The following is a 26,582-nucleotide window of genomic DNA, read 5'->3' on the forward strand; positions in this document are numbered from 1 at the left end:
AAAACAAAGACTTTTATCATTGATCATCATCAATAGAAAATAATCAATACGTCCATTAAACTGGATTCATGTGGTTTAGAACAGAACTTCACCTGTTTGCAAGATGCATGCATATATCAGAATAATAATTATTATTTTTAATAATTATTATTTCACTGTTTCCTGAAACTTTATCAACAAAATAATTAATCAAGTCACAAAGAAAATAAGTTTCACTGATCAAACCTGTGAACTGTTTGATTTACAGAGGAGGAGATGCCGTCACTCTCTACTGAAGAACATTTATTAGAGGAGGGAGAAGATCTTTTATTCATTTCACCGTAAATGTCTTGGTTCACTGAGTGTAGAGATTTGTTGATCAAAAGGAAATTAATCACCAACTATTTTGATAATCAACTAATTGTTTAAATTATTTTTGATGTAATGACTCCAGTTTATCACGAGATTTCCTGCTCAAATAATGTTTTTTGATGTTTTATAGACAAACAATTAATCAATCAGTTGAGAAAATAATCAGCAGATTAATCAGTTAGCTGCAGTTCTACCTGTCTGTATTTAAAGACTAATCCCACTGAAATTAATTTAATTAGCTACTGTCACAATTAACATGCGTTAATTTATGTTGTTATGTTGTTTCTAACACCACAGCAGTTTGAAATGTGACTGCAGCTGATCTGAAGCAGATTTATTCTCTGATCATTGTTTTAAAATCTAATTTACAGATTTTATTATTTCTGACTGAAATGTTCTATTTCTGCACCATGAAGGAACCTGAAATGTTAAAAAGTTTAAATCCTCCATTTTCCTGTTGAAGACAGTAGAACAGGAGGTCAAAGGTCAACCAGGGAGCAGCATACAGGTGTACAGGTAAAAACAGTTCACTGACAGGAAATTACTAAACTGTCAAAATAAAATCCACATTTTTCAGCATGCAGGTGAACAACTCCTCTCAGGTGACATCAGCTGCATCAGGATCAACAAATCGTTCCTGCAGCTGGAGGTCAAAGTTCACGTCCTCTGGATGATTTCACTCACCTGGTAGGAAGCAGGGGTGGGGGGGGCCTAAAGCACCACAGGTACGTGACTGGGTGCTGAAGTTGACCTACGCTGAGCTCTTGGAGTCACTGTGTCCTCAGGTGAGTCTCAGGTGAGCCATGTGTCCCAGTTAAGACTCAGGTATGTCTCAGGTGAGTCTCAGGTGTGCTCTCTGTGCTTTCAGGTGTTCAGCAGAGCGACATGCGTTTGCGGTGCTGCTCCACCAGCGGCACCAGGCAGCGTGGCGACCCGGCCTGCAGCAGGAACAGGTGCTCAAGCAGGTTGGCGGCACTGCTGCGCTGCACCGTGTCACGAGTCAACATGCAGCCCAGGAAGTCCTTCAACACCGGAGACACCTGAGCACAGGAGAGTATGATGTCATCAACTACTGCCAGGCTGCGAACTGGTGAGACAGTTAGTATTTTATGGTCAGATCATTTTCCTAAATTGGTTTTGGTTTGGTTATTGATTATTTATGATGTTTATAGAGGGTGGTCCTCATGATGCATGTTCTGGTGTTGTGTCCTCACCCTGTCATAGGTGTGTATGTGTGTGTGTGTCTGACCCTCTGAATGTTCTTCACGCTCGGAGCTGCTTCGTCTCTCAGCTTCTTCATGGCGGTGATGGGTGTGTCGCTGAAATATGGCGGCTCTCCGTCCACCATCTCCACCACCATGATGCCCAGAGACCAGATGTCCACCTGCAGGAGGAAACAGGAAACAGGAAACAGTCAGAGGTCACCCGAGACACAGAATATTTATTTAAAGTCACATCAACAGTGAACAGTTTTCTCGTTGTTACCTCGGTTCCATACGGAGCTTTGGAGATCACCTCGGGAGCCATCCAGTATGGAGTCCCGACCAGAGACTTCCTCTTCGGGACGTCTTTGCTGATTTGAGCGCAGAAACCAAAGTCTGACAGTTTTATCTGCAGCAAGGCACAAGAAGAAGAAAAGGACTCAGGTGTTTGTTGTTGCAGCTCCCTGTTAGTGTGCACTACTTCAGAAAGACTTAATCAGTTCTAAAGTCTGGTTGGGGATTCTCAGGACCACCTCCAACAGTCCTGGGACTTCCTCAACCAGACTTTAGAACTGATGAAATCTTTCAAATGAGAGCTGAAATGTCTTCAAGGAACCTTAAAGAAGTCCAGTTTCCTTCAACTCCAGCACTTAAGACGATCATGACCTGGACCACTGAGAACCTACACAGATATTTACTTAAATATAGTGCTGTTCATTTATCTGTGCACGTTGCTACGCTGTTTGTAGAGTGTTGTTATCAACTGTTGCTAACAACGGCTAGTCTGAGATACGTCTGAATCATTTCACCTTCATGGTTTAATGTTCCAGGTTTTAAATGTGAGTGTCTTTTTAACAACGCTCAGCTGAGGTGTTCTTTAGGTGGAGCTCCAAAGAACAACAAAGACTTTCCTGTGAGCATCCATATTTTTCAGACTTCTCAACTGGAACACTGTTAACTCTGACGTCACTCCCTGTTCCGACTTCTGATGTAAATCAAACACACCATAAAACTCAACATTAAGAAATGCTAAGTTTATAGTGTAACCCTCAGAAAATCATTGTCTAGTTGTGTCTCATCATCTGTGAAAATCAGGTTGGGAACCACTGACTGTATCTGACGTAGTTAAACCAGCTCCACCTGCAGAAGCTACAACAGTGTGTGTGTTACCCTCCCGTCCAGCGTCAGCAGGATGGAGTCGCTCTTGATGTCTCTGTGAATGACGCCCTGAGAGTGGAGGTAGGTCAGCGCCTGCAGGACGCCCTCACACACCGTCGCTATCTGCTCCTCGTTCAACCTGAAGACGCACAGAATCATGATCACATCACAGACTCCACCTGAGAAAATCCACAGGTGTGTTTGACTTGATGCTCACCTAGTTTCACTGACGATGTGGGTGAGAGCGCCGCCCTGCAGGTACTCCATGATCACCCAGAGTTCCTCCTCCACCAGAGCGCTGCGGTACATCTCCACCACGTTTTGGTGCCGGTAGTCCCTCATGATCACCACCTGGGACCAAACACAGGGACAGGTGAGCCAGTGATGTCACAGCGTAGCAGGTAAATATAGGAGTGTCTCCACCTGTACCTCATTAAAGAGCAGCTCTCGGCGCTGCTGCTTCCTCAGGTCCATCATCTTCACAGCCACCTGTCGCCCACTGTGTCTCTCTCGGGCAATGCAGACCACACCTGTGGAGCCCTCCCCAATCTTCACAAAGTTCTCCAGGGTCGTCCTCGGGTTGCCTGGGTCCACCACCATCTGCAGTGCCGCCTTGAACTGCTCGTGGGTCACCTTCTGAGGACCTCCATCAGGTACCGTCTGCCAGGCAGAGAAGGAGGAGAGGCAGAGCTGGGCAGGGGGGCAAGCAGGGGATCCGGTGGGGGAGGGGCGTGGCTGGGAGGGTCCATCCCGAGTCGGTGTTTTTGGAACGATGTTGAAGCTGGAGTGGGGGCGGAGCAAGCGCTGATGTAAACCTCTACCTGTGATGAGGGGACTGCTGGTGCTGTTAGGGGGAGGCAGCAGGAGGGGGGAGGAGGGGGAGGTCAGCTGGGAAGGGGGGGGGAGTAGAAGAATCATCAAATATCAACCTGAAACCTGAACTTCTAAATGTGGAACTGTTCCTTTTACGACTCACCTTGAGGTCATAAGTGGAGTGAGGCCTTCTGGGAGTTTCTCTGGACGAGGCCAGCAGGTCCGGCAGGTGATCTGCAGCAGGTCTCACTCTCAGGTGAGCTCTGTTTGTCTCCGCAGTCTGCAAGCTGTAGTGACACGAGCTTGGCCTCTGTCTTAGCCCTGCCCCTTCGCTGCAGGCGTACTGTCCGCCCATCCCACCTGTCCCCTGAGGTGTCCCAGGTGTGAGGGGCGTGGCCTCAGATGGCACCTGGCAGGTGGACTTGGCTCTCTGCAGAGCTCCGTTCAGTCTGGGGCTGCCGGTCTCGCTGTGGACCTGCCGGATCCGGTCCTGCCAGTAGGTGGAGCCACCGTCGCTCTTCCCACCGACCCCGCGGCGGTTGAGCTCCTCGTACTGGTACGACTCGTCCTCCGCCAGCTCTCCCAGTCGACCCATTGACCGGGCTCGTTTCCGAGTCGACGGGCTGCTGCGACGCAGGGAGTTGGAGCTAGAGACGGACAGACGGCTCATCTCAGAGATCACATGACTGATGTAGTCACCATGACCAATGAAACTGCCACGAACGATCGTCTGCAGGAGACAGTCAGATATTTAGATTTAAACACATTTAACGATTGATACTTGATAATTTAGAGAAAGATGTTTTCTATATTTTACATTTCTATGACACCTGTTTTTCAGTGTTTTTCAGACCTGTGTGATGGTGTTGTTGTGTGTCTGTTCAGAGGTCACACAACAGAACACAGTGACTGACTGTGAACTGCAGCTCTGAGACACCAGCATGGAAACATCAGCTCAGGTTTCAGCTCAAACATGACATTTACAGTAAACCAGTGAATGCACCGTCAGCAGCTTCAGCATCAGTCTGTGTACATTAACCACGGACAAATCAACACGGGGTCAGAGGTCAGAAGTCACTGATTTGATCTAATGTAAAACTGCAGGAAGAGCTGCAGCTTTAATAAAATCTCTGCAGGTTTTTGAATTTTGAGAATGAAATTAAATTTGTAAACAATCACAGAGACAGTCGGACATGTCCTCTGTGGACACAGGTTAAAGGTGCTATATGTAAGTTTTTGCTATCGCTGTGTTGTTAATTTTAGCATTATCAGCTCACCATTACATTACTCACCAAGAGCTTCAGCCATCATCATTGTGTTTAACAGAGCAGAGGTTAGAATACATCTGAGCAGAGCAGCATCTTCTCCTCATGTTGGACTGAGGACAGAGTGGACACTACAGAGACTCACTGTCACAGAGTCGTGTTAGGAGACACAACGGAGCTAGCTGGTTAGCATGATAACTTCAGTAGAGGAAAAGAAGTGATAGAAATAGATGCAAAACTTTGGTGTTTCTTTCCACCTCTGGAGACGACTGTTGAAGTTTGATGCTGAACTCACAACGTTTCTTTTTAGCAATAGCAAAAACTTGCATATAACACCTTTAAAGTTGCAGAAGCTTCAGTTAGACACATAAAAAAAACACATGTAGATAATGTAGATAATGTGGAAATGAATCTAATCATCTCTGTGTAGTTACTCTCTTTCACCAGGTCATAAATAATATTCTTGTTTTGCAGGTGATTAAACCTTTAACACTGATGGTGAAATGGTTTAAAGACCCTGATGTTGTTGGAGTTTTTCAGAGCTCAGACTTGTTTCCAGTTGAAACCAGGAGGAAACTTTTCTTTCTCTGACAAAATAAAAGCTGGTTTCACCTTCAGGCAGTGATGAGGACGGAGGCAGGTTCAACATAATTACTGCTCTAATGACCTATAATAGGCTCAGCTTATGTCATTCAATCTGTTATTATTATTATTATTATTATTATTATTATTAATCTATTTTTACAGTTGGAGTCGTGATGTTTCCGTGTTTGAAAACAACTGAAACTGAAACATGTTTGAGATTTCAAGATGAGGAAACTTTAGATCTGTTTCTAAATGACCTCGGATGTGTGTTTTGATATTTCCTGTTACAGATCAGCTGATGCATGAACAGGTTTCTGAGCTGCATGTGAGACCAGGTTTCAGGTTTTAATATCAGCTCAAGACTCAGAATCTGATGAGAGGTGGCAGCGACTGGTTCTCTGAGCGCCGTGCCAGTGGAGTAGCGAGTGCCGTGCCACAGTGAAGACAGTTGAAGCTCCATCTGATTTAAATGAAAAATCATTTAAAGGACATATGTTCAATCTGAAGCCCCCTCCCCACCTTCTTGGGTCCGAGCTCGACCTCTGTGATCCTGGAGGGGTCCACCAGGGGGCGTGGCCTCCTCATGGTGTCGATGACGCTCTGCCACTGCGGTGGCAGACCCACGTAGTGTCCCGTGGTGGCGTCGAACGACGTGTGGACGCGGTGCTGGAAGTCCTGCGGCGGCGAGATCTCCGGCCTGCGCTTCTTCTTCCTGCGACCGAACATCGCCGTGGCAACGCAGCACCGACGACAGCGGGGGAGCTGTGGCGATGAGACCTGAGGGAAACAACAACATGGCTGCTGATCAGACTGAGGCATGAGGCAAATCACACGCACACAAACACACACTGAACACACACACTCTCAGGGTGCCTGTGAAGTGACGGCTTCTCTTCCTGCTCAGGTGGTTTACCTGAGTCACATGACCTCCTCCTGCTCCTCCCTGCTGTCAAACACAAACCAAACAAACAGCCCAGGTGAGAAGTCACTTGTCTGACCAATCAGACGAGTCCTCAGCACATTATCATTCGATTTAAAGTGACAGAGATGCTGAGATTCAGACAGGTTTTATCAGGAATAAATATTTCAGAATAAAAGTCCTCAGATTCAGAGCAGCTGTAATCTACAGTTTTACAAACAGCTATTTATGATCGTCTGTTTCTTTCAAACTGACTCTGAAACAGTTTGTGAATAAACTGAAAATGTTTTTAAAAAACAACTAAAACTAAAACTGTAAATAAAGAAACCAGGAGTATTTTTATATCATTGTATTGGTACTGTTACTTAAGTACAGGATGTGAATACTTCTGCTGCTTATCACAGGTTTTATAGTTTCATCAGTTCAGATTTTTCTTTACTTAGTTTTTATTCACAGTTCATGTAGAAATTATAAAATGTTTTTTATCTGCATGAAAACTAAACAGTGTTTTGATTTGTTCCTTCTTCCTTATATATTTAACCTCAGTGTTAATACCTCACTTTATACATGTATCTGTTTTGAAAGCTGCAGATTCTAAATTATTTTGTTCTTCTAACATTTAGTTTATTTTTAATTAATTTAATTTCAGCTCAGATGAGTTTCATTTCTATTTGAATGATCCACTCTGAGCTGCAACATGTTTTATATTTTGTTTAAATTTTGATTCAGTTTCATAGTTAAAGGTCAGAGTCAGATTTTTATTTATAGTTGATCAGTTTGGAATTTATTATATTACAATAACAAACTGTTTATGATGATGATTAGTATTAATTATTATTAATAATTATTATATCTATAATAATTAATTTAAATGTTTAACATAGTTATGTTTTTATATTAGTGATCCACACTGATCACCACCTTTCTCTCTCTCTCACCTGTGTGTAGTCAGCGTCTCTCCACCTCAGGTGAACCAGGTGAAGTCCTGATCGGATCAGATCACTTAAGTCCGACTCGGCCTGGAAACAAACAGAGAAGATGAGGCAGAGTCTCCTCCTCCCCCTCTTCCTCCTCCTCCTCAGACTCACCGGATCACATCTCTCCACATCCTCCTCCACTCCCTCTGAACAAACAGGAGGAGTCAGCTGATCTTCGACTCCTCAGTGTCAGATGATTTAACCCTGAGTGTGATGAATCTGTTCACTGACAGAACTGAAACACAGACAGGTGATGATCTGCATGTTTCTGTGTTTCATGAGTCTGCAGATCAGCATCAGTTCAGCGTTTGTTTCAGTCCACGGCTGATATTCTGAGGAAAAAGTCCAAGTTTAAAGTCGTAAATTTTACGAAACAAAAACTCTGAAAAGTTGTGATTTTTTCCATCAATGAAACACTTCAGAGTTTTTACACCCAGTGTTATCCCCTCCTCCATATTGTTTTATATTCATCTATAATGGACACACTGATGTATGTGAAAAGCAGATGTTCTCCTGTTGAAATAAACATCACAATAACTTTAATTTCACTCATTTTACAAACGTTTAACACATCAGTGTTAGCTCTTGTTTTGTGTCTTCTCTTCCACTCAGGCTAGCATGCTAAACAGTTAGCATGTTAGCTGTTAGAATGCTAACCAATTAGCATGCTAACCAGTTAGCCCTGAGGAAGAAGCTCAGACGTACTCTAAACCTCTGGTCTGTTCAACACAGCAATGACTGAAACTCTTGGTGAGTAAACAGCTGTTAATGCTAATGTTAGCTATGTAGCAATAGTAAAAACTTACATATAGCACCTTTCGTATATGAGCTAAAAAAATAAAATGTATTTGGTGTGTTTTCCTGAAATACAATGGTCTCTTCTGACAGAGTTCAGTCTGTAACATCTTTAACTTTAAACTGAACCTGATGATAATTAAAGTTAAATGAACAGCAGATGTCAGATGACAGGTGTTTATGTACAGGGAGGGTCTAAACTTGGACCTGGACCTCACAGACAGGTGACTCACCTGCCAGCTGCTGAGGAGCAGGTAGAGTCTCAGCCAATCAAAGAGCAGCAGCAGGTCAGAAACAGCAGGTAGTTTGTTCCTGAAAGAAAAGACTGTTTTTAAACCCGAGGAGAGATAAACACACATCACCTCAAAATATACAAACTGTCCCTTTAAGTTACGTCAGGCAGAAACACACACACACACACACACACACTGGGTGACGGTGAATGGGCTGGTGGCCTGTGGGGTGGGTGGAGAGGAGCTGTGGTTTCAGTTTCCATCAGAAACAATCTGATCCCAGTCAGACCCCCAGTCCACAAACTGGGAGTGAATCAGGAGGTAGAGCAGGTCGTCCACTAATCAGAGGGTCATTCTTTGTGTCCTGGGGGCCTCCATGGATCTGGCTTGTTCTGGATCATCCACAGATGCTTGATCAGACTGGGATCTGGGGAGTTTGGAGGCCAGGTCAACACCTTGGACTCCTAGTTGTGTTCCTTCAGACATTTCGACATTTCTGAGCAGGTGTTGTGGTGATGGGGTAGCATGGTCCTGCTGGGGGAGGCCCCTGGTACCATGGAGGGTGGGGGGTGGGGTTTCCTGGTGTTGAATGTTCTCGGTTGTACTTAAAGCAGCAGTGTGTAGGATTTAATGACACGGATGAACTGTGGCGGCAGGAAGATGAAAGGAGGCTAACCAGAGTTAGATTATTATTGATTATTACACAACTGCACCAAACAGTCAGGAAACACTGTGTATGTAGATGTTCAGTTGTTAAGCTGTGGCTGTAACAGGCTGTGACGTCAGAGCCTCAGTTTGGTTCAGTTTGTCCATTCTGGGCTCCTGTAGAAACACGGTGGACTCCCTGTGCAGATATAAACTGCTCATTCTGAGGGAACGAGGATCAGTTTGATCTGATTAACATGTTGGAGATTAGATTCCATTTCTGCCAATAGATCCTGTAAATGTTCCACACTGGAGCTTTAACTGTGTCTTTATTTTAGATGTTTATTTTTAATGTGTGAATGAATCATGTTCATCTGGGTTTCTTTTTTCTCTCAGGAACAAATGAAGTATTTTTAACTGAAGTGAATTTATGGAGTAATTACAGAGTCAAATATATACATGCAGCTGTGTGTGTGTGTGTGTGTGTAATCAGGGTGTGACTGACATACCTGAGGAATCAAACTGACTCTCTACATGACCAGACAGCTCCGCTCTGACTCCTCGGTCTGACTATAAATCACCAGAGCCGCCCGACTGGAACCAAACCTCAACAACAGACTGAGGCTGATTCACTCAGACCTGCTGATGCCTGGATCCAGGTCTCTGTGTGTGCTGGTCCAGATGTGTCACCACATTAAAGCTGTGCAGCAGCACAACCATCCTTCAGAGCAGGAGGACTCTGAGCTGGAGTCAGACTGTATGTCTGCTGGTCTCAGAAGGGACCTGGGTCCAGACTACGTCTTGTCATCAGATCGTCCTGTGAGTCAGACCGATCTGTTTGATTGGCTGAGTTCTGGTCATGTGACTGCAGGTACATCAGGAAGGTGTGTTGGGATGCCTCCCAGGATGCATTTAAATCCTGCAAGCCAGGACCCCCAGTTAATGTGAACTCTGTGACTTTTACCTTTGACCCAGGCGGGCTGGTCTCTAGAGGTTTTACTCAGGATGGAGCCAAAAACAAAAACATCCAGTGAAACACTGTGTTGATGCGAGAGGTCAGAGGTCAGAGCTACAGTTACTCAGATAACCAACACCTCCAACCCTGAGGTGGATGTACAACAAGAGCAGAGACCAGGTCAGGAGACCGATGGTTTTGGACCTGCCTGGACCTCGTTATGGATCCTGGTTGGTAAAGCTGCAGAGTGAGGTGTTCTCCCAGGAGGCCAAGATGAAATGTTTTCACCCCTTTCTCAATGACAGACAAGGTCAAAGGTCAAAGTGGTCTTTGCGCTTCGGGGTGTTCGCTCCTGATCTGAACCAGACTCACTCTGTGACTGACAACTGACTCACTTCACTGTTGCTCAACTCAACAACAACAACTACACAATCAGAGAGGAGGAAACATGTTGCTGTTCTCAGATCAGTTACACTCTCACACCAAACCCTCCATTCATACAGATCAGTTTACACACTCACAGCTCTGTTAAATCAGAACACACACTCTCAACAACAAAGGTTCTTTAAGAAACCAAAACACAGTTCTTCAGGCCCAGTTTATCTCTGTTAGAGAGCACTGACGTGTCCCTGAGCAAGGCATCGGTTCAACAAAGAAACAAACTGCTCAGTTTAAATAAGAACGTCTGAAGTTCTGCAGCTGTGGAACGTTTTCAGTCATCAGGTAGAAACAACAAAATCAAACTGTCAGCTATGTGGAACCCACTGACTCTGGTTCTGTAAATTCATCCTGTTGTGGTTCAGTCCTATAGAGAACTGTGTGTTCCTCAAAGATCCATGAGAGTTCTGTGTAGAACCGTTGACAGAACCCAACTGTCCTTAATGTTGTTCTGTTTTAGCTTAAAGAACCATTTTCTTACAGAACTTTGAACTTTTTAAAATAAGAGTCAGTATGTTGTGATCAAAGATCCATAAAAGTTCTTTGTAGAACCATTTGGTTTTGGTTCTACAAAGGGAGTTCTCTAACAGGGTTTTAAAGTAGCAGTAAGAATCACCATGTTTACGGTTTTCTGGAAAACTTTTTAACTGACTGTTGAATCACATCTATTTAAAGTTTTTCTCTGTTAAGGTTCTACAGCACCGTACTACTGAGAACCTTTGTACAGGATCCTTTACATTTAGAGTAACAGTACTTGACACCTTGTTAATGTTCTGTGTTCTTCAAACTGATTCAGCTACATCTCAAACCTTAAGGATTATTTTCTGCTGCTGCACAGAACTTCTCTTTAAGAGGATTTAACTGTTACTTCATCAGATTTCATTCAGTTATTCTTAAAAAATCCAGAATGGTTCTGTTTAGAACCACATCGACCTGGTGCTGAAGGTTCTAAAAGCAGGGAGAACAGTTCATACAGCACACAGTCCTGAAAATGAATGATTAAATTAAACATATTCTGGTTCTCTGTAGAACCTTTTTCTACTAAGAACACCTATTTCAGTAGTTCTTTATCCAGAATGAGTTGTTTGATTCTGGGTTTCTACAGGTTAGGTTTCTTTATGTAGCAACAAGCTGACAGTTGTGGTTCTGACACCGTTATCTAGAACCTAAGTACATAAACTGTTTGTAGAAAACCAGAGAACCTGACTGACAGGGTTCTACCTTCACAGCTACAGAACATTTCTGATGATTCAGTTCTACATACAACAGTCAGACTGTGGTTCTGCTGAGAACCAGTTTACAGTCAGCTGTGTGGAACTGTTGCAGGTTAACCTCAGTGTGTAGAAAAACGTTAACGCGCTCACCTGGCCGTCAGAGTCCAGGTGAGTCTGTTGTGGCCGGTTCCTGCAGTTGTTCTCAGACACTGACTCTCTCTCTCTCTCTGCTTGTCTTTCTCCTCCCCCTCTCCCTCCCCCACCTCGCTCGTCCCTGTCTCACCTTGTCTCAGGTATGAAGGGAGAGAGGTGGAGGGGGGCGGGGCTTAGTTTGACTGGCACTTTGTTGCTTCTTCCTCCAAATTAAAATTCAAACAAACTTCATTGACATGACGGTTGAGTAACGACAGATCAGCTCTGAGAGAAACAGAAGAGTTAAAGATGCTTTGAACGAGGTTTGGTTTGAGGCTTTTATTTTGTTACTCCACCTCTTTAGAGGTGTGTGTGATTGGACATAAAGACTCTGACACAAACAGTCTCTCCCTCTCTCTCTGCAGGCTGCAGCATGCCTCGCTCTCCCCTCAGGCTGAAAACGACGGTGACTCGACAAACAGCTCGACTCCATTAACAGTTTTAACAGCAGCTCACAGCCTCCGAATGAACCAGAGTTTAAGTCAAATAAACACAGGTTCAGTGTGTTAATGATGTGAAATATCACAGGTTTAAACACAGTGAATAACTGAAGTCACACAGCTGTTTGAAGCAGTGATTCCTGGTAATCTCATTAATGATTGAACAGCAGCAGGAGACGAATGGACGAATGTTACAGCTGGAAAAGATGACAGAAAAACATCTCAGAAATCTTTTTCTGTCATCTGATGTTTCCAGCATCTTAAGAAAGACCTGGGTGGATCATCCTGCAAATCCTGCTAGAAAAGATCAAATTAAGACATTTGGGGTTTAAATTTTAAAGTGATTTCTGTGGCTTTTTTCAGACAACACAATCTGCCCAAAGTTCACTTCTATGTCTTCAGCAGCTGAGGAAACTTTTGAGAACTCTGTGAACTTCTTCTGTGCTCAGAGCGCCCTCTGCTGGTAAGAGTCCAGAATTTCAGTTAAACTTTATTGTTTTGTTTGTGTGTTTGGATTTTATAAACATCTTCAGTTTCAGAGTTGATGGTTTTAAAATCACTTTCTTGTCTTTACTTTGGCATCTGTCTCTTTTTTAGAACAGAAACACTGAGCAAACAGGAGAGTTAAAACTGTTTTATTTGTTTATTTTAACATGAGAGCACAGATATGAACAGAGAACAGTTTAGTGTTTCAGAGTTTTAGCGGTAAACTTTCATCAGCTGCTCCTTCAGCTCCGACAGGACGGACTGCGACGAGCGACTGCCAACGTTCAGCAGCGACCGGAAGAACTTCCTCCACACGGAGGAGAACATGTCGCTGCAGAGAGATGGAGGTTTAACACGTTAGACTTTAACCAGGTGTGACCAGGTAGCATGTGAACCAGGGTTCAGTCTCACTACCAGGGCTCGTCTCCACTGAACTGCTCCACCGTCCAGCCATCGTCATCTTTCACCGGCACCATCCTGCTGTTGGTCAGGAGGAGGTGGATGGTCTCAGCCACGCCCACCAGGTCCACCTGAGGAGGAGAGGGGGAGGAGTCAGTGTCTACCTGCTGAACGAGACCAGGTCTGTACAGACAGGTGTGGACAGGTGTGTGGGAGGTGGTACCAGCTGTGGGGGGGCGGTGGGCTCCAGGAGACCCAGATTGATGTAGGTCTGAGCCGAGGGAAGCTGCTGCACTGACGTGACCTGCTGAAGGTCCAGGTCCACGGAGGAAGACCAGTCCACCACAAAGATCCAGTCAGGACTCATGAAGTTTCTGGACCAACAACGACAGTGAATGAGCAGTTTCAGATCCACATGACTCCCACCCCCCTTCCCCCGTGCACTGACCTGAGGAAACACGCAAGGATGTCTGGCTGCAGCGCTGCGTGCAGCAGCCCGCAGGAGTGAAGCTGAGACACCAGCTGCAGCAGACCCACAGCGATGTTACCGACCATTGCCTCGCTGGAAGCACACTCTGTCATCTCCTGACACACAGACACAGGGGTGTTAAAAAATGTCCTCTCCTGCTAAAGACTGGAACAAATGTCAACAATAAAAAGAAGCAAAGTGACAATATTTTACTGAACTGGGCGACAAGGCTGTTTGTTGTTTATCTACATCTAAAGGAAAAGGGACACTCCTTCAAAGACAATAATGTCCACATCCTGGACAGAGAGGACAGAGGGTGTGAGCCATCTATGTCCATCTGGAATGACCATCTTTAAACAGAGGTGGTCTGCAGTACCAACCATCAGCCTCCTATAACACAGTCTTTAGACCCCTTAACCTCCATCCACACATCCATCCATGTGATCCATACGACTCTCAGGACCACCTCCAACAGGTTCAATACCTGGGACTCCCAACCAGCCTCTAGACCTGAGGAAGCCTTTCAAATGAGAAATGTCTTCAAGAAAGTCCAGTTGCCTTCAACTCGACACTGAAGGTTGAATACGTGTTGTGGATGAAGCTTGACTTCCATGGTTCTACCAGTCATTTACAACGCCGCCACCACGAGGCCAAACGGAGCGACAACGAAGGATGACTGGATCTGTTAGACCTAAACACTCAGGACAGAAAACGACAGGAACTAATAACTGCTCTGCTGACTTCAGTGATTTCAGATTTGCTTTCTCTTAACGCTGTTGAATGAGGCAGCTGCAGCTCTAAAAAAAGAATTTGACGGAGGCTGATGCATGGACATGGACTAGATCTCAGGTCTAAACCAGAGGGTGAAGGTTTTTGGATTGTGGGGACCATGTTTAGACGGAAGGGCCTAAACAGGAAGTGGCTCACGGTGAAAAAGCGGTGAAGCGGACTGCTGTAGACGGTGATGCAGCCGTCCAGGAACAGGAAACAGCTGATCAGAGGGAGGCCGTCGGCGGCGATGGACGAGCTCTTCTTCAGACGACTGAACTGATGGAAGTCCCAGGGAACACTGCAGCTGTCCACCTGTGCACAGGAAACCACATCTGTCACCATGGAGACCAGAGCGTCAGGTCAACACTGGATCTGGACCTGGACCTGTCTCATCTCATTAACAGAAAGTCTGGGTCACCTTGAGGAGCACGCAGTCCTCCTCTGTGGCTCCTTTATAGATGGAAAAACTTCCTCTGTCCACAACTTTGGAGACGTAGTACACTTCGCCCCCTGATGGACACAACACAGCATCAATCAATAATCAATATCTGTCATTGATCCAGAGAAGCAGCCAACAGAGAGGTGAAGACTGACTCTGCTGCAGCAACAGTTTTTAAACCATCTGATGCTTTTTTACTGAAGAAGAAGAAACTGAATCTACTGTGGACTTGTCTGGACCTGCAGGTCTCTGACGGATCCTCTCCTGTACATGATAAAGAGGTCGTACCCAGCTGCAGCCAGCTGCACATGGCAGGGAGGGGCCGGGACTCTGAGTGAACATCAGGATAGGAAGTGACATCACAGAGCTCCAATAGCCGCCGCCGAACATCCGGGTCACAGGGATCCACAGCGCCCCCCACTGGTCCTGAAACACATCACAATGAATGTGTCAGAGGAGTGAAGCAGAAACACGTCATCTGTTCTCTACAGACTGCTCACCAGGTGAGGGCGCGAGCTCCATCTCCTCCTGGTCCTGGTCCAGTGGACTACAGTTTCCAGTGGACAGTCCTCCCAGTGAGGTCAGAGAGTTGGCCTCCACACTGGTCTCCTGAATGGGACTCAGCTTCTTTGTGGTTTTGGAGGCTGGTTTCTGAGGGATTGGAGGGGGGGGCCGGGAGTCCACCGAGGTCTGCAGGTCTTCACAACAGTCACACGTTCAGACATGAGCACATGAACAGTGACAGGATGAAACAGTGGCAGCACAGGACAACACAAGCTGCAGGTTTTTATCAGTGAACACAGACCTGCAGAGATCTGACTCACCTTCAGGAGCTGAGACTTGAACCTGGACTTCAGTCTGCAGAGGAAACAAACATCGATGATCAGAATCCTTCGTTTTCTCTGAAGGTAAAAATTACAAACACTAAGCAGTGAAGCTGCAGGTGAACAAACCTGAGATCGTTCAGAGGAACCGACTCCACCTGAGAAATAAACACAATTTATCACTGATGATTAATGAGTCATTAAAACTGACTGTAAAACCACAGTGACCCAACAACTTAATGTCACTCACTCATTCATTCACTCACTCACCTGGTCTGGGCTCAGGGACTCACCTGGTCTGGGGTACTGGATCTTCAGACACAGTCCCGTCTCGTCAGGTCGGAGGAAAACGTCGTCGGGCAGCTCAGAGTTTCTGTTTGAAGAGAAACATGAAGTTTGATCTCAGCTGATTCACACTGACGTCTGAGAGGAGAGTTTATTACCCAGCAGGCCGTGCTGCAGCAGACTGGGACTGGGACTGGGACTCGTCGTATATCTGGAAGGAGGTGGCAGCTGCAGGTCTACCAAAGTCACTAGTCTGAGTGGGGGGGGCTTCATGAACCTGCAGGGAGAGCAGAGGTTAACTACAGTCTGATCCAGGTCTGATCCAGGTCTGATCCTAGTCTGGGGTGTCCTGTGGTGTCTGGCACCGGGACATTGGCAGTGATTTCTTTGGATCCTTTGGAACTGAGTCAGACTTAATTCAGTCTGGACTCAGTTTACTTCCTGTTTTATTTTGAAATGACTTCCTGTCAGTCAGGTAGTTCTCAGAGTGTTTCCTCACCTCCTGACAGTAGTAGTGGTATTAACAGTAGTAGTAGTAGTAGTAGTATAGTAGTAGTAGTATTATAGTAGTAGTAGTAGTAGTATTATAGTAGTAGTAGTAGTATTATAGTAGTATTATAGTAGTAGTATTATAGTAGTATTATAATAGTAGTATAGTAGTAGTATTATAGTATATATAGTAGTATTATAGTAGTAGTATAGTAGTATTATAGTAGTAGTATAGTAGTAGTATAGTAGTATTATAGTAGTAGTATTATAGTAGTAGTATAGTAGTATAGTAGTAGTAGTAGTATAGTAGTATTATAGTAGTAGTATAGTAGTAGTATTATAGTAGTATAGTAGTAGTATAGTAGTATTATAGTAGTATATATAGTAGTATTATAGTAGTAGTAGTATAGTAGTATTATAGTAGTAGTATAGTAGTAGTAGTATAGTAGTATTATAGTAGTAGTATTATAGTAGTAGTAGTAGTATAGTAGTATTATGTTATAGTAGTAGTACCTGGTGTCGTGATGCTGTGAGCAGTAAACGTCTCCTCTCCTCCAGCTCATGACTCAGCTGCTCCTTCAGCTCCGTCAGCTGCCTCAGCCTCTCTGCACCAAACAAAACGTGAAACAGCGGTTTAATACGAGGTCAAGGGAACGCATCAGTCAGTGACAGTCCTGAGGTCAGTGAACGCATCATTCAGTGAACGCACCCTCCTTCTGCCTCCTCCTCCTGTGGTTGTATCTCTCGGCTCGCAGCTCCTCGAAGCTGAACTCCTCTCCTCCTCTCTTCAGCAGCTCTCTGCAGTACTCACTGATCTGACTGGCCCCGCCCCCCTCCTCCTGAAGCCCCGCCTCTCTGCTCAGGTGCGTCTCGCTCTGATAGGCCGGCCTGCAGCCAATCAGGAGACACACACAGTCACTTCTAGATTTCGTTTTAACATCCAGAAATGAGGACAGTTTTGTCCTCTCTGGGCTCCTGTAGAGCAGCACTTACTGTGTGTGCACAGATGACTCCACCTGTCCCTCTGCCATGGCTGCACCTGGATGGATGGACCAATCAGAGCTCAGCACTCAGTCTGAACCAGTCACAGACTTTATAAACCTGTTATCGAAACATGAAGAAAAGACGTGATTCAGCATCAGTCAGACCTTCAACTGTTATCAGACTGTAAACCGGGTTAAGCCCGGACCAGGTTTCACGGTCTGTTTCTGGTGACTCCTCTGAACCTAAGCAGAGAAAAAAGGTGAAACATAAAGTTCACTTGTTTTAATAAGAGCTAGCGGTTAGACTGTGAGCCGGACGGAACCGGATCATCGTGGTTCAGTTTCAGTCTGACGCCGTGTTGAGTTTAGAACGAACCTCTGCTGACGAACACTTTAACGTCTTCAGTCGATCTGTTTAAAATCAGTTAACGTCGACGACAGACTTCCGGTCAGCCGAGGACAACGTGAACAAACAAACCGCTTCGTGACCGCGCGGGTTCAAACGATAAAAGCGTCGTTTTCTTTTTCTTACCTGAAACTTCAGATGTTAAAAATCAAAACAACATTCAAATATTCAAATGAACCGCCGGGTTTAAACTTCCTGCCGAGGCTCTGATTGGACGGAAACCGTCATGACGCCATTTCCGCTCTGACTTGTTTCCCCACCCCCTGGTGGTCGGAGTGTGAACTGCGGCGTGTCATTTACATTTATACACGATCAGATCAGCTTCACTGACTCAGTCACTTTATCACATGTCAATATTTATTATTACAGTTTGGATTTATTTAGAAACTGTTTTTAATATTTTATTAATAATGAATCCTTCATAGTAGCTGCTTTGATTTTTATCTGTTCACTGATTACAGATCAGTTATTAAATAATAACATTTATTTGTCTGTTTGTAAAAATCACTTTCATAAACACGTTTTGATTTGACATCTTTAATCATCTTCCTGACGAGCTGAGACAAACATGTTTCAGTGGAATCTTTATTTAAAAACAGAATCTGTAAAACCACATCAGTCCAGTGGTTCAGCAGAAACTGGACCCTCAGTCCAGTCCCAGGGACCCTGAAGTGTTGCCAGTGATGACCTCACTTCCTCAGTTTGTTGAGTCCTCTGATCTGATACAACAGACTGTTGATGAAGTCCTGCAGAGAAAAAACATGGATACCTGTCAGTGGTTTCCAGGTTAGACCTGGTCTCATGGTCTGTGGTGGTTCTGGTCTCTGATGGCTGATTATATCACTTTGTGTTGTTGTGTTGTTGTTGTGTTACCTCTCTCTCTCTCTCTCTCTCTCTCCCTCTCTCTCCATCAATATGGATTCATATCCCATGTTACATGTTACTAACTCAGTATCTTCTCTTTCCTGTAGTATTGTGCTCTTCCGTCTCTGTCTCCTCTTCTGTCTCTGTCTCCTCTTCTGTCTCTTTCTGCAGGTATTTCTTCCTCTGGAGCTGTAGAGTCTGATCTGTGATGACAAGTCTCCTGCTGCTCCTACAACTCCACTCAACACCTGCTGCTAGAATTAGAAATTACTTACACTGCTATTAGTTGTATTGCTGTGTTAGCAGTTAATACTTTAATTATCACTACTATCATTACTACTGCTGTATTACTGGTATCACCTTACATTTTATATGGAACCCGTGTTATGCTATGTTCTTCTCTCACTATTCTCTAAGTGTTTCCTCTCCACTGTCTCCTAGTGCTGCTCATGGTGGGATTTGTTGGGTCTCTCTCTGTAAATACCTATTTTAAAGAGGTACGGTCTAGACCTGCTCTATATGAAAAGTGCCTTGAGATGACTGTTGTTGTGATATGGCGTTATATAAATAAAACTGAATTGTTGTTATTGTTGTGTTATCTCAGTGGGTTGTGTTGTGTTGTTGTTGTGTTACCTCAGTGGGTTGTGTTGTGTTGTTGTTGTGTTACCTCAGTGGGTTGTGTTGTGTTGTGTTGTTGTTGTGTTACCCCAGTGGGTTGTGTTGTGTTGTTGTGTTGTTGTTGTGTTACCTCAGTGGGTTGTGTTGTTGTGTTGTTGTTGTGTTACCCCAGTGGGTTGTGTTGTGTTGTGTTGTGTTGTTGTTGTGTTACCTCAGTGGGTTGTGTTGTGTTGTTGTGTTGTTGTTGTGTTACCTCAGTGGGTTTGCCACAGTCCTGCAGCAGCCTCTGTAAAGCAGAGATCAGCTGTTACTCTCTGACACTCGACTCTCAGCAGCTTTGACTCGTGGGAAATCAACAGTTTCCTCACGTTCAGTCTGGATCTCTGCTCCGAGTCGCTCAGCTCCTGCAGCTCGTCCACGTCGATCTGCAGCTCAGGGACCTGGTCCTCCTGGAGACAGGACCGAAGATACGTTATGGCCAAAAACATGTTTTTGGCCATAACGTATCCAAACCTGGACCAGTACAGACCAGACCCAGCAGAGGCCTGGTTCCAGCAGACATGAGGAACAGACTGAAGAGACCTGATCCTGGTCCAGGACTCAGATCCTCCATCAGTACCTCTGTGTTTGACTGTGAAGTCGTGGGTCGAACATTCAGACCCTGCTCTCCATCTGTGATGTCAAACTGAACAAAGGAGGCATTGTGGGTAATGTAGTCCTCCATTGTTCACCGAGCGGAGGCGGCCGTGACCTCTGACCTCTGCAGGAGGGTCGGCTGCTCCTCAGTCTGACTCTACTGAGACTTCACTGACTCACAGGATGGAAAAGACGACACAGGTGACAGTGACATCATCATCAGACTGACAGGTGACAGTGACATCATCATCAGGAGACTCACCTGTTGACAGTCAAACAGCAGCTGCAGCTGAGTCTCCATCCACTGCTCGATGTCCAGCCTCCTCTGCAGGTCTCTGCGGTCGTATTTGGTGGTCAGTCTACCCAGAGGACGATGAGGAGGCCTCTGCTCCTCTTCTTCCTCCTCAGGAGTCCTGAACATGACCCGAGGCTGCTGGGAACTCGTCTGGTCGGCCATGTCTGCTGGAGGTCGACTGACGACCAGAACAGAGACAGGGGAGGAGGAGATCCTGTGACTGTAGTAAAAGTACTCAGAGTATCAGGAGGTAAAGTAACTAGATAATTTAATAAACAGTAGATTTAACACGTTAGAGCTGAGTACTTCACTGACCCTGTGATACAGTCTGTAAAACTGATCCTGATCCTCCTCTGCTCCTCTCTGAGTCTGTTAGTGCAGCAGGAGGTTTTCCTTTCCTCTGACTCCTCCTCCTTCACTCTGACCACTCCCTCTTCTCCTCTGACTCCTCCCCCTTCACTCTGACCACTCCCTCTTCTCCTCTGACTCCTCCCCCTTCACTCTGACCACTCCCTCTTCGTCTATGACTCCTCCTCCTAGGTTTCTGTGAATATGAACCCTTGTGTACTGCTCCAGAAAATTACTGGGTTATTAAATGTGGTCTGTGGGTATAAGAAAGAGAGGGAGAGAGAGAGAGAGAGGGAGAAGTATGTTCATGACGTGGAGAATGACGTCATAGATTATCCATAATATATTGATAAAAACATTTTTCAAGCCAAAGCTTCGATTGAAGGAGGTCACATGTAAAACACTGTTTTCTGTTACAATGGTCCTGAGGGTAAAAGGTGGAACTTTGTGTTAAAGCTTTGTGTTCAATATAATAAACTGCAGGTGAGTTCATATCTAACTAAAAGATATACACGTTAATACTGATCAAAACTGAAACAATCGATAATCAATGACAGGATGTTTGTTTCTGTTCTCACTGTTGTAGCCTCCTGGCCTGAAGAGGAGCATGTGTCTCCGCCTCCTGGCCGCACCTGAGTGACGTCAGAGGAGTGTCGGGTTTCTCTTCCTGTATGTGAGCAGGTGAGACACACCTGAGCAGGTGAACAGACGGAGCGGACGGCACACTCGGCGACACACTCTGTTTTTAACGGTTTAACGTCAAATCCACGGCGGCGACACGCGGCGACACGCGGCAGGAGGCGGTAAACTCTTCTTCTCTCTGCATTCACACTGACTGCGGCTGAAAATGCCTCCATCCTTCTCTTCCTCCCCCCGCCTGCCTCACCTCCTCCTCCCCCTCCTCCTCGTCCTGCCGCTGCTGCGGTCCGGAGGAGCGGCAGAGGACGCGGAATGCAGCGGCACTTTCCGCTTCGGTGAGAAGGACTTCGTGCTGGACGCGGAGGACGCGGCGAAGGAGGGAGCGGCTCTGCTGGACACCGCGCACGTGCAGTCCCCAGAGGCCTGTAAGCGCGCGTGCTGCGTTGACTCGCGCTGCAACCTGGCGCTGCTGGAGCCGAGCGACACTGGCGCGGCAGCGGCGGCCAACCGCACCTGCGTCCTGTTCAGCTGCGTCCACAGAAACCGCTTCGTGTGTAGGTTCGTGAACCAGGCCGGGTACCAGAGCTACATCAGAGACTTCGTGTTCCGGAAGTACCTGGAGGCGCCAGGTGAGTCCGCACCTGGTTCAGTAAAGTATCAGAGGATCAATATCAACCAATACAGATCATCAGGATCAATACCAGGGTGTTATATTCAACACTGAATGAGTCAGGGCTCAGGTTGTTTGTACAAAACTCCCATAGGAAAATGACTGATTTTAACAGCTGCTCTTTATGGATGTTGAACATGTCTCTTGTCTTTAACTGATCTTCTGTGTTTATGTTCATAATTCATGTGTGTGTGTGTGTGTGTGTGTGTGTGTGTGTGTGTGTGTGTGTGTGTTGTGGACTGTTGTTGGTTGCATTCCTGTGATCTGAGTAAAGTCTGGCTGCAAACCAAACTTCCTTTAGATTTCTGTTGCTTTGAGAGGACTGAGGAGGAGCTGCTGAGTGTAGGATGATGATTCACTGTGATGTTTATGGTCCGTCTGTGGATGTCAGTTAGACTCTGGTTTCCATGGCGCCATCACTGCAGGAGGATTATCAGTAACTGTCGTTTCTCTGTGACCTCACGGCATCTCCAGGTAAGCCCATCGCCAACGCAGGTGGTGATGTCATCGTCCAGCCCGGAAGAAACGGTGACCCTGAACGGCATCGAGAGCCTCCCGCTGGGCGACTCCCACATCACCGACTACCGGTGGAGTCTGCAGAGCGGGGAACACCGGTGTCAAGATGGAGGTAAGACCTGCTGAGTGGCAGGGGGAGGGGCTTAACACAGGTGGAGGTAACCAGTGTGAGTTGGAGGGAAACAGGACACATCATACCTGTTCCAAAGTCCATTCAGAATTCATGGAGTTTTCCTCCACCTTGATTTTGTCCTTGATTTTGTGTGCAGGTGTGAACTTGTTACCTGTGTCCAGGTGACTGACAGATTTAAATTCAGATATTTTTGAATGTGGTTCTGCAGAAGACGGATCTACCTGACCAGGTGCGTCTCTCCGACCTGAAGGCGGGCTCCTACGTCTTCCAGCTGACCGTCACCGACTCCAACGGCCAATCAGACGACGCCAAGGTCACGGTCCTCGTCCTCAGCCCAGAACTGTCCGGCTGTGAGTGCAATGGGAAATGTAGTCCAACAGGACTCAGGAACAGCTTATTGATCAGTTAAACACTGCTATATTGACAGGTTATTGATCAGTTGATCTGATCAGAACAGATCAGTGTTGATAGTTCAGTGAACTGAATCAGCGTTTGTGTTTTCACACCGAGGCTCAAACTGGTCAGACTGGAATATCTGCCCACACACACACACACACACACACACACACACACACACACACACACACACACCCTGAACCTGCTCTGTGAGCTTTTTATCCTCTCACCTTGACTTGTCGATTTCTCTCAGCAGATTTCAGACGACATGTGTCACATGACCGAGTCAGTGACTGACTGACTGATTGATTGATTGATTGTATTGATCGCAGCACTGATCAGTGTTTATATTGGAGATAAAGTGACAGTCAGAGCTGATCTGAGGTCAGAGTTGAGAAACTGTTGAGTAACACATACTGCATTGCCATGGTAACCGGAGTGTCGACACAGCTGACAGCGATGCCACACCCTCACAACCACACACACACAGCCTCACACACACACGCCCTGTGCTGTGGGTTAATATCTAACAGTATCTATAGTTCACTGTGTTCACAGTGAATCACAGTATTCAGTGTACTCAGTACATTTTCTCTCTGTAAATACCTATTTTAAAGAGGACGGTCTAGACCTGCTCTATATGAAAAGTGCCTTGAGATGACTGTTGTTGTGATATGGTGCTATATAAATAAAACCAGTTAGGTTCAGTTATCACGTTAAGGCTTAATGCTGTTTTTCTGTCTTGTTGAGTCAGAGAATAAATGAACTCAAGTTCATGTGAACGTAATAAACCTTGTGTTTATTTATTAGGCTCCATACAAAGTTAACATTAACAGAATTATAACTAACAGAATCATTCTCAAATAACCACGAGGCTTCTGGTTTAATTTGTTCTGGTCTGGTTCTATCTCAGCGTACTGTCTGGCTCCGGTGAAGGTGGGTCCGTGTCGCGCTGTGTTTCCTCGGTGGCGTTACGATGTGGCGGCCGGCACCTGCGTGAAGTTTGTGTATGGAGGCTGTAAACCAAACAACAACAACTACCTGACTGAAGACAAGTGTCTGTCTGCCTGCAGAGGAGTCACAGGTAACCTGTGACACACACACCTGTACACACCTGCACACACCTGTACACACCCGCACACAGACTGATGGTGTTTGTGTTTTGTTGTCCACAGCGGTGTTAGAGAGAGGTATCACTTCACCTACCAAAGGTCTGTCCCACAATGCACCTCTTCACATCAGCTCTATAACATGTTTATGATGTGAGGGGTAAACCTGTGTGTGTGTGTGTGTGTGTGTGTGTGTGTGTTCAGAAGTGTGTGGGTCTCCATGTCTTCCTGATCAGCTGACCTGTGACAGCGGCTGCTGTCTGGACCGAGGGCTGGAGTGTGACGGCGTGAAGCACTGCAGCGATGGATCAGACGAGGAGCACTGTGACAAACGTAACACACACACACACACACACACACACACACACACACACACACACACACACACACACACACAGTGACCTGATCCTAACACACCTTCTCCTCCTCAGTGAATCAGACCTTTAGTCGCCTCCTGAGCATCAACGTCAACAAGAAGAAAGGTCAGTCTCTCTCTCTGAGTAGCACCTGCTAATTATTAGCCTTTCAAGCTAACATGCTAACATGCTAACACCTCCCTCAGCTCAGTGTGCAGAGCCCCCCCGCACCGGTCCGTGTCGGGCGAGTCACACCCGCTGGTACTACGACCCCCTGGACAGGAAGTGTTACCAGTTCACCTTCGGTGGCTGCGACGGAAACGGGAACAACTTTGAGGAGGAGGGGAAGTGTCAGGACACCTGTGACGGAGTGACAGGTACGACCCCTCACCTGAGACTCACCTGCTCACCTCTGTCCTGTCCTCACACCCTCACCTGAGACTCACCTGCTCACCTCTGTCCTGTCCTCACACCCTCACCTGTTCTACCTGCAGAGAACAACGTCTTCTTCAAGAAGCTGTTTGACCGTTTTGAGAAGGAGGAGCAGTCAGACGACTCAGGTGAGAAACGTCTCATTACCAGGTGCAAGTACAGGTGTGACAGCTGACAGGAAATTACCTCACTGTCCCCTCCTCCTCAGGCTCCATAGCGCTGACTGTGATCCTGTTGGTGGCCATCTTGGCTCTGCTGGCCATCCTGACCTACTGCTTCCTGAAGGCCCGGAGAGACCGCTCCCACCGGCCCGTGGCCACAGGCCCCGCCCATGTGGCGCTGTCTGAGCAGGACACGCTCGTTTACAACAGCACCACCAAACCTGTGTGACATCATCACCAGCACCTCCAATAGCTAATAATGCCAAACTGAATGACATCGTCTCTGCTGTTGCCACGACGACCACAGACCTGTGTCTCCAGCTGCCATTTTGACTTCCTGGTTGTTGGTTTTTCCCGCCTCCTGACGCTGATAAAACTATAAAATAGATAAAAATATAAAATAGATTAGTAATCAATCATTTCAATATATTGATCACCCCCCCACACACACACCTGCAGGAGTTTGTTTTCAATAATCACAGATATTGATCTGTATTGTTACTGATCAGAGTGAAACCAGGACTGGACCTGATCAGTGCGTCTCTACCTGTGAAGCAGAGCTGGATCGGATGAATGGATGAGTGGATGAATGGATGAATGGATGAGTGGAGTTTGTGGGTTTCTGTTGTCACTTTGTGTTTAAAGTATTTATGACTTGTTGTTTTTGGGTCTCAGGTTTAATCACAGTGTAAATATGAAGTTGTGTTTGTTTGAATCATCTCAGGTCGTTAACATCAGCTCACAGCGCGTTCTACTGTTTTCATGTTCTACTGTTTTAATATTTTACTGTTTTAATGTTTTAACTTTTTAACGTTTTCACATTGAACTTGTCAATAAAACCCGGTGGGATCAGGAACCAGTCGATGCTGTTTTTTCCTCCTCAGCAGCAGAGATATTAAATATCAGGAGTTCGGTTTGTTGGTTTTTCAGGCGTCTCGATGCTGTAACTCATTGTCTCCATGACGACAGAGGAAGACCGTGAGACGTGGTGAAAGCTCCAGAAACAACAGCTGAGTCTCTCATGAATCAGACTTTGATGAGACGATAAAAACAGGATTTAAAACTAGTTATTTATCTGTTTGTTGATGTGTTGTTGTTGCTGTCTGACCTCCTCTCACTCTGTGGTTTATGTGCAGAAACGAAAACACTGAAACTGGAGACACAGGTTTTTTCTCCTGATGCTGCAGAAAAGTTTCAAGTCAGAATGTAAAACACAAACACAGGGTTAATACAGCAGCTGTGTGTGGTGTGTGTGTGTGTGGTTGTTTGTCCTCTAACAGGATGAAACTCGTCTCCTCTCTGACAACTTCATGTTCAGACTGGTTTCCTGTTGTGTAACCGACTCTCTGTGTTGTCTTTAAACACATCACTGACATCACATTATTCAGTGTGTGTTTGTGTGTGTGTGTATGTGTGGTGGTGGTTGGGGGGGGGGTTAAACCCAGAGACTCAGAGAAAACCAATATTTGATCAGAATGTTTCCAGATGAATTATCAGTTGATTGACAGGTTGTGTTGATCAGGAGTTACAGTCTGTGTCCAGCAGGGGGAGACACTGTGACTCTGCTCTCTGCTGTGGTGCAGAATAATAATCAATAAAGAAGCTGATGTGCTTGATCACTGAGTGACTGATGAGGTAAACGTGTTTCTCATGGACTGATCAGGACTCGTGTTGTG

The 26,582-nt window shown here is 45.8% G+C and overlaps 3 protein-coding genes and 1 pseudogene across 8 annotated transcripts; 1 reads left to right on the forward strand and 3 right to left on the reverse strand.

Annotated features, from left to right (window-relative positions):
- Positions 1-1,209: 1,209 nt before the first annotated feature.
- On the reverse strand, positions 1,210-11,828 carry LOC108890034 (serine/threonine-protein kinase PAK 6). Of its 3 annotated transcripts, XM_018686785.2 has the most exons (11): positions 11,701-11,828; positions 8,299-8,377; positions 7,232-7,312; positions 5,894-6,151; positions 3,688-4,254; positions 3,141-3,599; positions 2,929-3,062; positions 2,724-2,850; positions 1,837-1,962; positions 1,601-1,735; positions 1,210-1,391 (listed from the first exon to the last, which is right to left on the reverse strand). In XM_018686785.2, exons 4-11 carry the CDS (start codon positions 6,098-6,100, stop codon positions 1,224-1,226), a joined length of 1,923 nt encoding a protein of 640 aa, XP_018542301.1. In that variant the 5' UTR covers positions 6,101-6,151; positions 7,232-7,312; positions 8,299-8,377; positions 11,701-11,828; the 3' UTR covers positions 1,210-1,223. The 3 variants fall into 3 exon arrangements, with proteins under 3 accessions (XP_018542301.1, XP_050927571.1, XP_018542300.1); XM_051071614.1 differs by lacking the exons at positions 8,299-8,377; positions 11,701-11,828 and adding an exon at positions 7,382-7,489; XM_018686784.2 differs by lacking the exons at positions 7,232-7,312; positions 8,299-8,377; positions 11,701-11,828 and having other exon boundaries at positions 5,894-6,327.
- Positions 11,829-12,801: 973 nt separating this feature from the next.
- Positions 12,802-17,985, reverse strand: bub1ba (BUB1 mitotic checkpoint serine/threonine kinase Ba). 2 transcript variants are annotated; one of them, XM_018686792.2, is made up of 16 exons: positions 17,860-17,985; positions 17,338-17,445; positions 17,054-17,232; positions 16,858-16,949; positions 16,014-16,132; positions 15,864-15,943; positions 15,700-15,728; positions 15,571-15,604; positions 15,247-15,444; positions 15,035-15,172; positions 14,726-14,817; positions 14,464-14,619; positions 13,516-13,652; positions 13,291-13,441; positions 13,083-13,198; positions 12,802-12,999 (listed from the first exon to the last, which is right to left on the reverse strand). In XM_018686792.2, exons 2-16 carry the CDS (start codon positions 17,373-17,375, stop codon positions 12,882-12,884), a joined length of 1,677 nt encoding a protein of 558 aa, XP_018542308.1. In that variant the 5' UTR covers positions 17,376-17,445; positions 17,860-17,985; the 3' UTR covers positions 12,802-12,881. The 2 variants fall into 2 exon arrangements, with proteins under 2 accessions (XP_018542308.1, XP_018542309.1); XM_018686793.2 differs by lacking the exon at positions 17,860-17,985 and adding an exon at positions 17,704-17,853.
- Positions 17,986-18,301: 316 nt separating this feature from the next.
- Positions 18,302-21,204, reverse strand: LOC108890045 (protein phosphatase 1 regulatory subunit 14B). Of its 3 annotated transcripts, none has more exons than XM_051071637.1 (5): positions 21,073-21,204; positions 20,462-20,748; positions 20,114-20,324; positions 19,469-19,664; positions 18,302-18,479 (listed from the first exon to the last, which is right to left on the reverse strand). In XM_051071637.1, the coding sequence occupies exons 3-4, from the start codon at positions 20,306-20,308 to the stop codon at positions 19,470-19,472; spliced, it is 390 nt and encodes a 129-aa protein (XP_050927594.1). In that variant the 5' UTR covers positions 20,309-20,324; positions 20,462-20,748; positions 21,073-21,204; the 3' UTR covers positions 18,302-18,479; position 19,469. The 3 variants fall into 3 exon arrangements, with proteins under 3 accessions (XP_050927594.1, XP_018542322.1, XP_050927595.1); XM_018686806.2 differs by having other exon boundaries at positions 19,469-19,501; positions 19,584-19,664; positions 20,114-20,748; XM_051071638.1 differs by lacking the exon at positions 21,073-21,204 and having other exon boundaries at positions 20,114-21,030.
- On the forward strand, positions 21,175-25,762 carry LOC108890047 (kunitz-type protease inhibitor 1-like; annotated as a pseudogene).
- The last annotated feature ends 820 nt before the right edge of the window (positions 25,763-26,582 follow it).

This window comes from Lates calcarifer, linkage group LG7_1 (genome assembly GCF_001640805.2).
Source record: "Lates calcarifer isolate ASB-BC8 linkage group LG7_1, TLL_Latcal_v3, whole genome shotgun sequence".
NCBI classification, from domain to species: domain Eukaryota; kingdom Metazoa; phylum Chordata; class Actinopteri; family Centropomidae; genus Lates; species Lates calcarifer.

What these genes read in the sequence shown, in the direction of transcription:
- LOC108890034 (XM_018686784.2), bottom strand. Translation starts at nt 6,193, where the DNA reads ATGCCTCAGTCTGATCAGCAGCCATGTTGTTGTTTCCCTCAGGTCTCA. An exon ending in TGCTGACGCTGGACGGGAGG is followed by an intron (nt 1,963 to 2,723) that starts GTAACACACACA and finishes GCCTTGCTGCAG; the next exon opens with ATAAAACTGTCAGACTTTGG. An exon ending in AAGCTCCGTATGGAACCGAG is followed by an intron (nt 1,736 to 1,836) that starts GTAACAACGAGA and finishes TTCCTCCTGCAG; the next exon opens with GTGGACATCTGGTCTCTGGG.
- bub1ba (XM_018686792.2), bottom strand. Translation starts at nt 17,375, where the DNA reads ATGGCAGAGGGACAGGTGGAGTCATCTGTGCACACACA. An exon ending in TCACAGCATCACGACACCAG is followed by an intron (nt 16,133 to 16,857) that starts GTACTACTACTA and finishes CTCTCCCTGCAG; the next exon opens with GTTCATGAAGCCCCCCCCAC. An exon ending in ATCCTTGCGTGTTTCCTCAG is followed by an intron (nt 13,442 to 13,515) that starts GTCAGTGCACGG and finishes TTGTTGGTCCAG; the next exon opens with AAACTTCATGAGTCCTGACT.
- LOC108890045 (XM_051071637.1), bottom strand. Translation starts at nt 20,308, where the DNA reads ATGGCCGACCAGACGAGTTCCCAGCAGCCTCGGGTCATGTTCAGGACT. An exon ending in TGCTGTTTGACTGTCAACAG is followed by an intron (nt 19,665 to 20,113) that starts GTGAGTCTCCTG and finishes TCCTGTCTCCAG; the next exon opens with GAGGACCAGGTCCCTGAGCT.